At 43.7% G+C, this 14,608-nt stretch overlaps 1 protein-coding gene across 1 annotated transcript; it reads left to right on the top strand.

The window, feature by feature from the left end:
- Nucleotides 1-1,368: 1,368 nt before the first annotated feature.
- LOC118023087 (guanine nucleotide-binding protein G(s) subunit alpha-like) lies at nt 1,369-13,890 on the top strand. Its single transcript, XM_035024203.1, is given in 3 exon segments — nt 1,369-1,373; nt 12,277-12,839; nt 12,842-13,890. Coding segments are annotated over 2 exon segments (1,140 nt in total). The 5' UTR covers nt 1,369-1,373; nt 12,277-12,541; the 3' UTR covers nt 13,684-13,890.
- The last annotated feature ends 718 nt before the right edge of the window (nt 13,891-14,608 follow it).

Below are 14,608 nucleotides of genomic sequence, written 5' to 3'. Positions count from 1 at the left end.
ATAGGAGGCATTACATGGGGGCTCAGTCAGTTCAGTGTCCGACCCTTGGTTTTGGCTCAGGTCATGATCTCAGGGTTTTGGGATCAAGTCCTGAGTCGGGCTTCACACTCAGCATGGAGTCTGCTTAGGATTCTCTCCCTTTCCCTCTCCCTCCTTCTTAGCCTCCTCCCTGCTCACTCACTCTCTCTCAAATAAATAAAGGAAATATTAAAAAAAAGAAATAGGAGGCATTATAACTGATGCCAAAAATAAAAAGGATCATAAAAGCCTACTCTGAATGAATATAGGCAATAAAATGGACAACGTAGAAGAAATGGATAAATTCCTAAAAACATACAATCTACTAAGACTAAATCATGAAGAAAATTCTTACAAACTATATACCTGATAAAGTGAAAAACAAAACAAAACAAAAATAAAACAAAACAAAAAAACCCAAATAACCTGATTAAGAAATGGGATAAGGACATTTCTCTAAAGAAGGCATATGAATAGCCAATAGGTATATATATTAAAAAAAAAAAGCTCAACAACACTAACTGCCCATGCCATTCATCTGTTTAAAAGTCTTTCTAAGACCTCCTCCCAAGATCCAGTCCAAAATTCCTCATGAGGCTGAAAAGTCCTGTGACTTGTATTGCTTCCTTCTTGTCCCTCTGCCACCTGCTCCAAATTTCCTATTACAGTTCCTGCCGAATGTCCTAAACTTTCACTTCGTGTTCATACATACAGGCTGCCTGAAAATGTTCTTTCCCCTCCTGGTGCACTTGGGAAACTGGTTTTCATCCATCTGGATTCAAATCAAGATGATTTCTCTGTGAAGCTTCCCACTTGATAGCTGGAAAGAAATAAGCACCTGTAAAGATATGGATTTAAATGAGAAATCAGGAGGTTCATTCATGACCTCTCACTTTTTTGACAACCAAATAAATCTTTGTTTTATATATGTAAACTGAGGTATAGGAAACAAATCTTACAAACTCAAAGTTTGCATTGCTAAATAGAGCCAATGTTGACATGCAAACCTTGAAAACACGGGTCCTGAGCCTCTCTTACTTAATTTGAAAGTGAGGAAGAAAGAAAGGTATGCTCATCCAGTGTGTGTCCATCCCAGGCATGCCGCAGCTAGATTATCCCAGCACCCAGGGAGCCCGCAGCTGTGGCTTAGACGGGAGAAGGGGGAGGGACGGGGGCTGCTCGGTCCTATGCACCTACAACAGGGGCAGTCGCCTGGAGTCCCCTTGGCAGAAGTGCCCACACTTGGTTTATCGTTCTGCTGTGGACATCTTGAAATTCTTCACAACTTCATCCTTGGATTTGTGTTTTGTAAGTGAAGTCGGATGGGATGCGGGAGATGCGCCAGGCGGCAGCAGGTGCATCTTGGGTCAGGCCATCCAGCAGTCTCAGGCACTTCATGACCTTGGAAGGACGGTCATTTCTGGGATCTGGGTCCACACTGGCAGCCGCGACAGTGGTGGCAGCAGTAGAAACAGCGATGGCTCCGCCTCGGGACAGCGTGGAGGGATCCCTGTTCCTTTTATGTTATACTGTGATTAAATAATATCACTATTGTCTCATTACATTTTATGCATAATAAAATGTTATTATAGGAAAACCTTTATAGTTTTACATTTGTAGCTCCACTCCTTTCCCTGTTTTTTGAAGAAGAGTACCTTATTTTCATTTTGCTCTGGGCCTCACGAATTATGTAGCCAGCCTCGAAGACAGGACTTGAAAGAAGGCAGAATATTTTAAATCTAAAAAATGCAGACCGAACAGCAAGGGATGCAGACGATAATATGAAAATGCAGTGATTTGGCAGAGATTGGTTGGGAATCAGGAAACAGAAGTAAGAATTAAGTGTGTGAGGAAGGAAGACTGGTTCTTTAAAATGGTTATTAACATAATTTTAACAGTAGCGATAAATAAGTAGCAGGCTCAGGAAACAGCCTATGAAATGAAAGATGAGTGTCAGAAAAAACCTGGTGTGTGACCCAGGAAGTTGCAAAACAATTTTTTTTTTTTAAATTGATTGCACTGAATTGAATGATGCCTAGCAGATAGGCAAGATGAGGTGCCAATAAGAACAGGCAACTGTTAGGAACAAGAGAACCTTGGAAAAGGAAGAAAGAAGGGTACATCTTTTTAAAAGCTGTATCGCTGGTTAAAGAGATGGCTGTGAGGAAAAAAGAAAAAAGGAACAATTTATTGTATGGCCAGTATTTGAATATCTAATCAAGGATTCTCAATAGATTACTAAGGACAGTTGTATAGATATAGATATCTAGATATATGCAAAGATGAATATATAATTAAAGATTAAATGATATATACATATAGATGAATATACAATTAAAGATGAAATGAATTAAAGATATATTTAAAATTATAGATTTATAAAATTTACATATATAAATCTGTAGTTTATATGTAATCTATATATGGATAAACTATATAAATCCCTCTCTATAAAATCTATAAAATTAAGATTAATAAATTGCCCCAGATGACACAGATTTGGACTTGAACTTGGAATTTTTCTGGCCCAGAATCCTGTAGATTTTTCTACTCTACCATGTTGCTTTGCTTGCAATCTGTCTTTTGAATCTGTTATAGAAACTCTGCAATTTGACTACATTGTTTTAAGACAGATTTTTGTACTGTTTTGAAAAGTGTAAATAAACAGAAGATATTAACTCCCTACTAATTTATCTAAAGTAACCATAGTCTGAAATATTGTTTTAAAAAAATAAGAAAGAACACAACTTGCATTAAAAACTGAGAAGACTGAACCAGATAATATTAGTTATACCACCAATAAAAAGGAAAGGAGAGAGAGAGAAGCCATATGAACAGACAACAAAAGAAAGAGCTCATCAGAAAAGCTGAGGAAAAGACAAGACCAGCACTGAGTTTGTGGTTCTCTACAGTTTATGAGATGGAGGGGGGGCGGTCTTGAGAAACACTCAGCTGAGATTTTGTAAGCACAGCTCCCCATCCTGCCCCTCTTCTAGGCTGGACTTCTTGCAAAAGTTGTCTCAGTGGGACATCTCCCTTTCTTTACCACTAATTCCTTCTTCCACTCCTCTCTATCTGGTTTTGTCTACAAAAATCTCTGCTCATTTGAAGCTTCCAACAGTTTTCACAGTGTCAAATCCAATAAGTAATATTTTGCCCTTGTCTTACTTTATATCATAGCAGTATTTGACAGGACTGTCTACTTCTTTGTCTACCTCTAGATGTTGCCAGCTTCTGTCATGCCACATCTCTACAATTTTTCACCTACTACCTATTTGCAGCTCTCTTTCTCTACCTAATTCTACCATGCTGGTGTCATTTTTCAGAACAGCATTTTGGAATTTCTTCTCTTCTTTGACCTGTTTCCATAATGGGTGCTGTCTATTCCCACATCATTAAATACTATTTGTATGCCAATGATGCATAATTGTCATCTCTTCACAGCATTGATCAGATTTTGTAATGTATTAAGTTATTTATTCTTATTACTTCCCCCCTTCCATTAAAACGTTAGCTCCAACAATTATAGGACTTTGTAAATTTGATCACTAAGAGGTTAAGTAAACAGGTTCAAGTTCTCAAAATTAGTAAGTGGCAGAGCCAGAAATGAATCACAGATCTTTCTAAATCTACAGTTGTTGATGTATGTTAGTCTGTCTCTCATAAAATGAAAATTAGAGGGATTTCTAAGTCTGACCAAAACAGAGTAGCTTAAAGTAGACTGACACTTCTGCCAAGAAAAATTCAAAAATCCAGATATAATGCAAAATAAACATCTTTTGAAGACATTGAAGAGATACCAACATAGTTAGGAATTAAGTGGCAGAAATTCGTGAGAGGAGTGAACCACATAAAATCAGCCCAACACTTGGTGGTTTTTCCCTCAAGGTATTTGTTGAAATCAATAATAGATAGAGGGAAAAGATGCTGAATAGACTGAAAATTCAGCAACTCTTCTTAGATCTATAAGAGAGGGGAGGACACAGGACAAACCACAGCTTCTAAGATTGGAAAGACAGGCAAATACAGGGAGTCACAGCTTACCAAAGACTCACAAGAGGAAACTGCCTTGGGAGCCAGTGGTGGGGTATGAAAATCAGAACTTAGCTGAATTGCTAGAGGCTCAGAGCATAGAAGTCTGTGAGTTAAAAATTCTAGGGGGACCAGTCATAATGGGGCTTCCACAATAATGTGAGATTTGCCTCCAGGAACTTGACCAGGTGCCCACTATAAATATCAGAGAAAAATTCCCTCATGCTTCTGGCAAGAGAAGAGGAAAAGGAACCAGAGCACTCTGCTCTTAACAAGGTTTGACCTCAGGGGAAACAATTAACCAGGGCCTAACCTGCTGAGATTATTACCAAACCGAACTGACCCGGGGAAGAGAAATACTGAACTCCAGCCCACTCTAGCCATCTTGTCCCATGTAAGTGGATAAAAACACAGAGAAACACTTGTGAAGTTCATAGTCCAGAGGCATAGGCTTACTAAAAGGCAGACACCTAATCATAGGACTATAGGATGCTAGGAGGTCCTGACAATAGAATCAAACATGACCATGATGTTCGAATTATCAGAGTGGGAATTTAAAACAATTGTGATTAGTATTCCAAAGGCTTTAGTGGATAGAGTAGATAGCATGCAAGAACAGATGGGCAATGTAAGCAGAGAGGTGGAAATCCTAAGAAAGAATCCAAAAGAAAGACTAGAGATCAAAAATGCTGTAACAGACATGAAGAATGTTTGTGATAGATTTATTAGGAGACTGGACATGACTGAGGAAAGAATCTCTGTGATAGAGGATATAGAGTAGAATCCTCAAAACAAAACAAAACAAAAAAACACCCACACAAAACCCAGCCCCCTTCCCCCCAAAAAACAAAGAGAATAAAGGCTAAAAAAAAACAAACAAACTCAGAATGGAATATACAAAGGTTGTGGGACACCTACAGAAAGGTATAATATATGCTTAATGGGAATGTGAGAAGGAGAAGAAAGAGAAGAAATAATAATAAAAGAAATAATAATTAAAAAGATTTCCCCAAATTAACATTAGATACCAAACCACAGATCCAAGAATTTCATAAAACACTGGACAGAATAAATGCTAAAACAACAACAATAACAACAAAAACACAAAACCACTCCCTCAGAAAAAAAAAAACCACCTCAAAAAACCCTACACCTAAGTGGGAGGGGAAGAATGAAGCGGGGGAAATCGGAGGGGTAGACGAACCATGAGAGACGATGGACTCTGAAAAACAAACAGGGTTCTAGAGGGGAGGGGGGTGGGAGGATGGGTTAGCCTGGTGGTGGGTATTGAGGAGGGCACGTTCTGCATGGAGCACTGGGTGTTGTGCACAAACAATGAATCATGGAACACTTCATCTAAAACTAATGATGTAATGTATGGGGATTAACATAAGAATAAAAAAAAAAAGAATTTCTATATATAAAGAGCTCTTACAAAAAAAAAAAAAAAAAACCCTACACCTAGACATATCATTTTCAAACTATGGACAGTAAAAGACAAAGAAAAAATCCTGAAGGAAGCCAGAGGAAAAATCACTTTATTACAGATGGACAAAGATAACATTATATCTGACTTCCCATCAGAAACCATGCAAGTAAGAAGAGAGGGATGTGAATTATTTGAAGTGTTGAGAGAAAAACCTCACCAACCTAGAATTCTGTGCCCTACAAAATTATCCCCCCAAAGTGAAGGAGAAATAAAGACTTTCAGACAAAAACTGAGAGTAGACTTGCTCTGCAAAAAAAAAAAAAAATGTTAAAGGAATTTCTTTAAAAAGAGAAGAAAAATAATATAGGTGAGAAACTCAGATCTATTGGTTTTTGGCCAGAAAGATTGCAAAATGTTGTCTTAATGATGACACTGACTCAAAAGCTCCACCCACTTGCCAGCAAAATAGCTCTGGGGCCTGCTGTCCTGCAGGTGGTCAATGATATGACCTTCATGTGTAGAAGGTGACTGCAGTCCAGTCATAGTGGGCAACAATGGAGCTATTCACCAGAGACTGGGCAGAGAAGGATGGAGTCCCCAAAGCCATTTGCCTACTTCTCTCCCAGACCGTGGCTCTGGCGAACCCACTTGGACATTTCAGCTGCTACAACTCAGCTCAGATTTCTAACATCTGCCCAGCTGTGTGGTTGCCAGGGCCTGCAGCTGCCAGTTAGATGTAAACTTGAAAGACTATGTGATCTCCAGATAAACAAAGCAAGATTTGTGGTAATTGATCATACAAATTGGGGCATGCTAATAATTATAGCAGGACCTTAGGCATAAGCCAAGACTGTGCCAGACCAGCCAAGATAAATGAACATCATAAACATAGGCTACATTGAAATATTTGGTTTCATCCTAAAAGAGATTTGAAAGCCCTGACAGGTTTTTAAATTTTTTCCCTTTTCAATAGATTGTGTAGACTTATCAATTTTCTGTGTTTATTTTTTGACATATCATTAGCATATAGTGAAGTGTCAAATGTTCAGTTCATGCTTGATGACTGTCGATCTATTTATCCACCCAGATAACCATCACCTGGATCATAATATAGAACATTTCCAGATCTGCACAGGACTCCCTCCTGCCCCTCACAGTCATTCCTGCCCCACCTCCAGGGGTAGCCACTTTCTTGACCTTAACTGAACTTTATTGAAAGTCCTACAGGACTCTAATTGGGGGGGGGGGGTGTATGCAATCCATCTGGTTTGCATTTGGTGCCTTTGGAAAGATGGTGCTGATGGCAGCATGAAGAACAGATGGGAGGGGCCAACCTGTGGCTGGGACACTGAGTTAGAGGCTCTTCAGATACCAGGACAGAGGTAGTGGGGCCTGAATGGGGAGGGGTGTGGAGAAGATGGAGAAGAGTGGCAGACAGAGGTGAAATCCTCCCGACCCGCTGACTGACTGTGTGTGGTCTGGGAATGGAAAGGCCAAGACTGAGCTCCTGGATGCTGTCTTCCCCTGGGGAGTGGAGAAGCCATGCACTGAGCCGGAGAACCTGGAGAGGGGCCTTCAGAGAAAAATGATGAGCAGATTTAGGGCATGGAGCATGTTGAGCTTGAGATGCTCGGAGCCACCAAATGGAGAGGCTATACAGATGGTCAGGCATGTGGGTCTGAAGCAGAGAGGTGGGGCAAGGGGAGGGTGCATGTTGATCATTCCGGGCAAGTAGATGATGCTATAGGCATGGGGGTGCACCTGGAGAAAGAAGTCAGAAAGAGTGTGGACAGGAACCCAGTGCTTATTGGGGGTAGCGGAAGGTGGACCCACAAAGAGCCTGAGACAGACCCCAGAGGAGGGGGAGGACACCGAGGGAAAAATGAAACTGCAGAATCAAGAAGAGAGAGTGTTTCCTAGAGGCTGAGCGTGGGGGTAAAATTTTAGGAAGTTAGGGATCTTGTTAAGTAGGTATGAGACACAAATTCTCCTTTTCCTACATATTCTCTCCTAAGTAATGACTATTAAGCTCTTAATGGGAAATTTTGACTCATACTATCGGAGCAGGTCTGAAAAACATAAGAACCTCTCCAAGGTCTAAACCTACTCCTTTATAACCTTAAAACTCCTCACCCCCTGCCTGGGAGAGCTGGGGTGCCACAGGAGTGTTTCCTGCAGCCTTGGACAAAGTTCTCCCAAGGCAGGAGGAGTAATTCCTCTCAGCCAGGGGCTTCAGGGAACCCAGGCCCCTTCCACTCCCTTCCACCTCTAGTATCCCTGAGGTCATCAGCCCCGATGTCCTGAGTGACCCGGGTCACTTTCCTTTTAGAAAAATTGAATAAAAAGAACAAAACAACAAAACAGACAAAGCACCTTGTGAGGTCATCAGGTATGGTCATAGTAGCAATTGTTCACTGACCATCTGTGCCGGGCCTGGCACTTCATATGCTTTGTCTTATTGTCACAATAGCCTTGTAAGTTAGGATTCCCACTTTTCCAGGTAGGAGCTGGGGCCCCTGGAGCTGCTGTGTTGGAATCCATGTGGGGCTGATTGTAGAATGGTCCAGGCCTCTACCCCACTGCAGCTTCCCTTGAGAGTGACACCCTGGCTCCTAAGTGACAGATGAATATGCCAGGGTGAAGGCATGTTGTTTCATTTCAACCAACATGCATGCAGCCCCTTCTATGCCAGGGGTATTATTATGTCATCGGGGCTGGGGGTTCAGAGGAGAGCTCTTGGTTAGCCATATTGTAGTGGAGACAGAGAGACAACAAGCTAGTGGGTAAAGAAAAGAATTGCAGCTCATGATAAGTGTTCTGGAGGAAGTAAGGGGATAGGATCAAAAGCGACCTGGGTGAAGGTCTGGAAAGGAGGTGGGATGTGGTAGAAGCCTAGGATGTAGCCCCCCTGGGTGCCACTCGCTGTGTGGCCTCACCGTTGTCTCCTGTCTAAGGTTGGACTCATAACTTTGTCATGAAGATTCTTTGTTAAATGCACCCATCTGTGTCTGAACCAGATGAGCTGCATACATGAAACATGCTTGCACTCCCTACCCCTCCCGCATCTAGAAGCTCAGGTGGAAAGTCACCCAGTCCACATCCTCCCATTGTCATCTTACTTGTGATCTTGCCCACAGTTCCTTCCCTGCTGTTCCCCCTGTTTCCAGTGTCTCCACGTCAAGCTGTCTCTCTCTAACCTCATTCTGCTCATGGTGCTGCTGATCTGAGGGTTCCAGGATGCCTCACTGCATGCACACACCGCTCTCGGGGGTCAGCATGCCCTATGCCCAAAACTGGGTCCTCGGCACTGTGGTCTTGGCTCCTTCCCCAGGCCATTTGCCTCACGGTCTCCTCACCTTGGGAGAGGTGTTCCTCTGGATCATGGTGGGCTTTGAAGGTGCCTCTGCCGGCCTTCCCTCCAACTCCTCTGAGTCCATTCAGATTCAGCCTGTCCTACAGGGACTGACTTTTTGGTACCCCCTCCTCCTTGGAACTGTCACTGATAAGCATTCCTCTGAAATCTTAGAGTCACTTTTACTGTGTTATTAACTGAACACTTGCCATGTACTTTCTTGTCTCCTTCCTTAAATAGAACCCCCTTGACAGATAATTGTCTCATTTAGTCATTAGCCAATTACACACAGGACACATCATGGCACTGTGTCAAAAGAAGAACCCTAATGAATCTGACAATCAGCAGGAAAAAGAAAAGTTCCCCAGAAAGTTATCAATTAACAACTAAGATGTGTATTAAGACATTAACTACATTTATAGAAGGAAGAACATAAGATGAGAACAGAAAGTAATAAAATAAGAAAAAAATACACTAGAGAGGATAAATAAAATCAAAGTTGTTTTGAAAAGACTAAAAAAAAGGATGCACTCTGGGCAAGATTGGCCAAGGGATAAATAGGTAGCTCTTGATGGTTCTTAATCCAAATGCCATCCAGATGTTGGGCTTAATTTATCAAAACAATTCTGAAATCCCTAAAAGACATTCCTATCTGAACCTGCTGGTTCATTAACATTAACTTAGCGCTCCTCTCTAGGCCTCTCCTCTCATTGCCCTGGGGTCTTGAGCCCCCAAATCTAGTGTGCTGAAGAGGAGGAGGGGGAGGAGGAAGTGAGCAGAGGATTGGAGCATGCTAAGCTCCATGCTTTCCTGGAATCAGAGATCTTAAGCAACTTGGAAGATAGAGATGCCATCCCTGAGTTCCTAAGTGACCACAGGTCATTAGAGATCAGAGGAGAGCCAAACAATACTCAAGCAAGGATGTAATTCAACCCCCACTTGGAGACAGATGTGCAGCATCTGAGGAGGTGACTCCCTGAATCTCATCTTGAGGGCATGCTCCATTCGTGCCTTGGAAAGAGGAAACCAAGACCAGATTTGCAAAACCTGCCACTGAACTGAGCTAATTAGCCCAGCTGGCTGAGCCATTGCACCAGAGTTTCAAAGCTCTGATATTTAAATGAGTAACTTATATTAGGGGCTCATGGACAAGCTTTATCAAGCATTTTTTGGCTTACTGTGAGCATCTGTTTCAGGACTGATGGAAATGTTTCTAAGTTTGTTTAAAAAATAAAACATAGACAGCATCATCAGGAAAGATAAAGACCATACAAGGCACTTGGAAGTGGGTAACCCGTGAGAGAGAAATTTAGCTGAGGCCCTTGCTCTCCCTGTCTGCCCATCCAAGGGGCCATCCCCGAGGGCAGAGGGGAAAGGCCGTTCTGAGGGTTCAACACTAATGAGGGCCAGTCCTCTTTCACTGGAACCAGGACATTTTGCAATTCAGCAGACATCTGCTGGGAACCTGATATGTGTCAGGCCCTGGGCTGGGGATCTGGGGACACTAGATGAATTAGATATCAGTCCTGCCCTTGAGGAACCCATAGGTTATCTCGGAAGATAGTCACCTGAACACAAATGTAGGGCCCAGAGTGGTAACAGGTACAAGGTACACAGAGGTCCTTCTGGTGTGAATGAATGAAGGAGTAAATGAATGAATGCGGATGCTAATGATTTGCACGAGGTGCTCACTAGCTTTAAGTTCTCTGGTTGTTCTTTGCTACCAAAGGCATTCTGGATAAGATGAGCATAATGATTATCACCCATGACACTTTGAAGAGTGAAAAGGACACCGTGAGTAATTGTACAAGGACAATAAGAGTGAACTGAGACTGTCCTAAGCATACAGGGCTATCTAGTGATCTTAATTATGAGACAGTGAAAATACAGGGACGCATAGCATATGAAGGATATTCATCTTCCGCTCATTCTTTTTTGTTTTAAAAACAAAACCTTTGTGGTAAAACCTACATAACGTAAAACTTACCATCGTAACCATTGTTATGTGTGAGAACAGCAGTGTAAAGCACACTCACATGGTTGTGCATAAAATCTCCCAAACTTTGCATCTTGCAGAAACTAACACCGCATACCTATTTTTTAAAAATTTTTTATTCTTATGTTAATCCCCATACATTACATCATTAATTTTAGATGAAGTGTTCCATGATTCATCGTTTGTGCATAACACCCAGTGCTCCATGCAGAACATGCCCTCTTTAATACCCATCACCAGGCTAACCCATCCTCCCACCCCCCTCCCCTCTAGAACCCTGTTTGTTTTTCAGAGTCCATCGTCTCTCATGGCTCGTCTACCCCTCCGATTTCCCCCGCTTCATTCTTCCCCTCCTGCTATCTTCTTCTTCTTCTTCTTCTTTTTTTTTTTTTTTTACATATGTTGTATTATTTGTTTCATAGGTACAGATCTGAGATTCAACAGTCTCGCACAATTCACAGCACTTACCAGAGCACATACCCTCCCCAGTGTCTATCACCCAGTCACCCCATCCCTCCCACCCCACCCCCCACTCCAGCAACCCTCAGTTTGTTTCCTGAGATTAAGAATTCCTCATATCAGTGAGGTCATATGATACAGGTCTTTCTCTGACTGACTTATTTCCCTCAACATAACACCCTCCAGTTCCATTCACGTCGTTGCAAATGGCAAGATCTCAACTGCATACCTATTAAGCAACAACTCCCCATTCCTCCTTCCCTTCAGCCCCTGGTGACCACCATTCTACCTTCTGTATCTATGCATTTGTCTACTCTAGGTACCTCATATCATACAGTATTATTCTTTTGTGTGACTGGCTTATTTCACACTGCATAATGTCCTCAAGGCTCTTCTACTCATTCTTGATAGACATTGTCACTACATTAAATTCACACTTGCAGTGACATCACTGAGAACCAAACACTACATAAGTCATGACATCATGCCATTGGCAGCTGATAAAATTTAGTTTGAGCTTTCTTTGTTTCTTTTTTTTCTTTTATTTGCACTGAGTTAGCTACACTTCAGAATTCTTAGACTCTTGAAGTGAGGCTCTACTGTGGAAAAACACCAATTGTACAACACTGTGTGTTATAGTCTGGGAGCTGCTCAGACAATGGCCAGGCCAAGGCTCACTGGGGCTGCCAGGTTGGGCCCATTGACATGTTTTTGTTTCTATGGTGTTTAGTTTGTGGGGGATTTTTTGTTCAGAGACTTATGTTGAGGGCTCATGGCTATTTCATGAGTCTTTGCAATGCTTAACTTCTTATGGCTTGTATAACTTTGTTTCATTTGGGAGTGTGTTGTTTCAATGAGCGAATCGTAAAGTATTATTACAGAGGCAAACAGATAATTAGATAGATTTATAAGTCTGTAAAGCTGCAATTCAAACTGTAACAGTATCTAACTCCAGGGAGTAGAGTTTTTAAAAACCCCCATATCGAGCAGCTCCCGCAGCTCCTGCTCTGGTCCCCCTCGGCCCGGCGGCGGCCATCAGCCCCCTCGGCCTCGGCTCGAGCGGCGGGGAGCTACGCGCTCCCCTCGGTCCGACCGCCAACCTCCCTTCCCCGCGCGCCTCGCGGCCCGCAGTCCGCCCCGCGCGCTCCTCCCGGAGGAGCCGAGCCCGCGCCCGGCTCGCCCGCCCGGCGCTGCCCCGGCCCGCCCGGCCCGCGTGAGGCCGCCCGCGCCCGGCCCCGCCGCCGCCGCCGCCGCCATGGGCTGCCTCGGAAACAGTAAGACGGAGGACCAGCGCAACGAGGAGAAGGCGCAGCGCGAGGCCAACAAAAAGATGGAGAAGCAGCTGCAGAAGGACAAGCAAGTCTACCGGGCCACGCACCGCCTGCTGCGGCTGGGTGCCGGAGAATCTGGTAAAAGCACCATTGTGAAGCAGATGAGGATCCTGCGTGTTAATGGGTTTAAGGGAGATAGTGAGAAGGCGGCCAAAGTGCAGGACATCAAAAACAACCTGAAAGAGGCGATCGAAACCATCGTGGCCGCCATGAGCAACCTGGTGCCCCTGTGGAGCTGGCCAACCCCGAGAACCAGTTCAGAGCGGACCACATTCTGAGCGTGATGAACGTGCCTGGCTTTGATTTCCCTCCTGAGTTCTATGAGCATGCCAAGGCTCTGTGGGAGGATGAAGGGGTGCGTGCCTGCTATGAGCGTTCCAACGAGTACCCGCTGATCGACTGCGCCCAGTACTTCCTGGACAAGATTGATGTCATCAAGCAGGCTGACTATGTGCCCAGCGATCAGGATCTGCTTCGCTGCCGCGTCCTGACTTCTGGAATCTTTGAGACCAAGTTCCGGGTGGACAAAGTCAACTTCCACGTGTTTGACGTGGGTGGCCAGCGCGATGAACGCCGCAAATGGATCCAATGCTTCAATGATGTGACTGCCATTATCTTCGTGGTGGCCAGTAGCAGCTACAACATGGTCATTCGGGAGGACAACCAGACCAACCGCCTGCAGGAGGCTCTGAACCTCTTCAAGAGCATCTGGAACAACAGATGGCTGCGCACCATCTCTGTGATTCTGTTCCTCAACAAGCAAGACCTGCTCGCTGAGAAAGTCCTTGCTGGAAAATCGAAGATTGAGGACTACTTTCCAGAATGTGCTCGCTACACTACTCCTGAGGATGCTACTCCCGAGCCCGGAGAGGACCCCCGCGTGATCCGGGCCAAGTACTTCATCCGCGACGAATTTCTGAGAATCAGCACCGCCAGTGGGGACGGGCGGCATTACTGCTACCCACACTTCACTTGCGCCGTGGACACCGAGAACATCCGCCGCGTGTTCAGCGACTGCCGGGACATCATCCAGCGCATGCACCTTCGTCAGTACGAGCTGCTCTGAGAAGGGGACGCCCAGATTTAAGTAAAGCCTTGAGCACAATTCAGAGTGAAGCGTAATTGTACACGCAGTTGATCACCCACCATAGGGCATGATTAACAAGGCAACCTCTCCTTTTCCCCCCAAGTGATCTTGCGAAGTCCCCCTTTCCCCTTCAGCTTGCTTAAATATTCCAAATTTAGAAAGCTTAAGGCGGCCTACAGAGAAAAAAAAAAGGCCACAAAAGTTCCCTCTCTCTTTCAGTAAATAAAATAACAGCAGCAAACAGAAATAATGAAATAAAAGAAAGAAGTGAAAGAAAAGAAAAGGAATAAATGAAATAAATATTGTCTTGTGCAGCATTAAAAAAATCAAAATAAAAATTAAATGTGAGCAAAGAAAAAAAACCCCATATCATTTTATACTGTATTGATTAATAATTATGTATTTAAATTTTTTTAAGATTTTTATTTATTTGAGAGAGAGAGAGAGATAATGAGAGAGAGAGAGCATGAGAGAACAGAGGGTCAGAGGGAGAAGCAGACTCCCTGAGGAGCAGGAAGCCCAACGTGGGACTCCATCCCGGGACTCCAGGATCATGACCTGAGCTGAAGGCAGTTGCTTAACCAACTGAGCCACCCAGGTGCCCCAATAATTATGTATTTTAAAGACTCAATTATTCCACTGAGCTTAATGATGTGATCTCCTAAGGGTCGTGTAGGGTTGGGGAAGGGGAAGGAATAGATAAGGGTAGTGAGAGGACCTGGGATAGAAGTTTGCATCCTAGTACTGGCTGGGAAGTCACTATTTGCCCTCAGTGTCTGCCTTTTCATTTACAAAGTAGGGATGATGGTGATGTCTACCTCACATGGCGATTATGAAGTTTAAATGAGCTAGTGCACCAATGGGGCCTGAGACTGAGCAGTCAAGGACTATTTGCCTTATTCTG

The sequence above is a fragment of the Mirounga leonina genome, unplaced genomic scaffold, assembly GCF_011800145.1.
Source record: "Mirounga leonina isolate KUSES-001 unplaced genomic scaffold, KU_Mleo_1.0 Mir_114, whole genome shotgun sequence".
Taxonomy (NCBI): Eukaryota; Metazoa; Chordata; class Mammalia; order Carnivora; family Phocidae; genus Mirounga; species Mirounga leonina.
The sequence above is the reverse complement of the archived record's forward strand: the minus strand, read 5'-3'. Positions and strand labels throughout refer to the sequence as shown.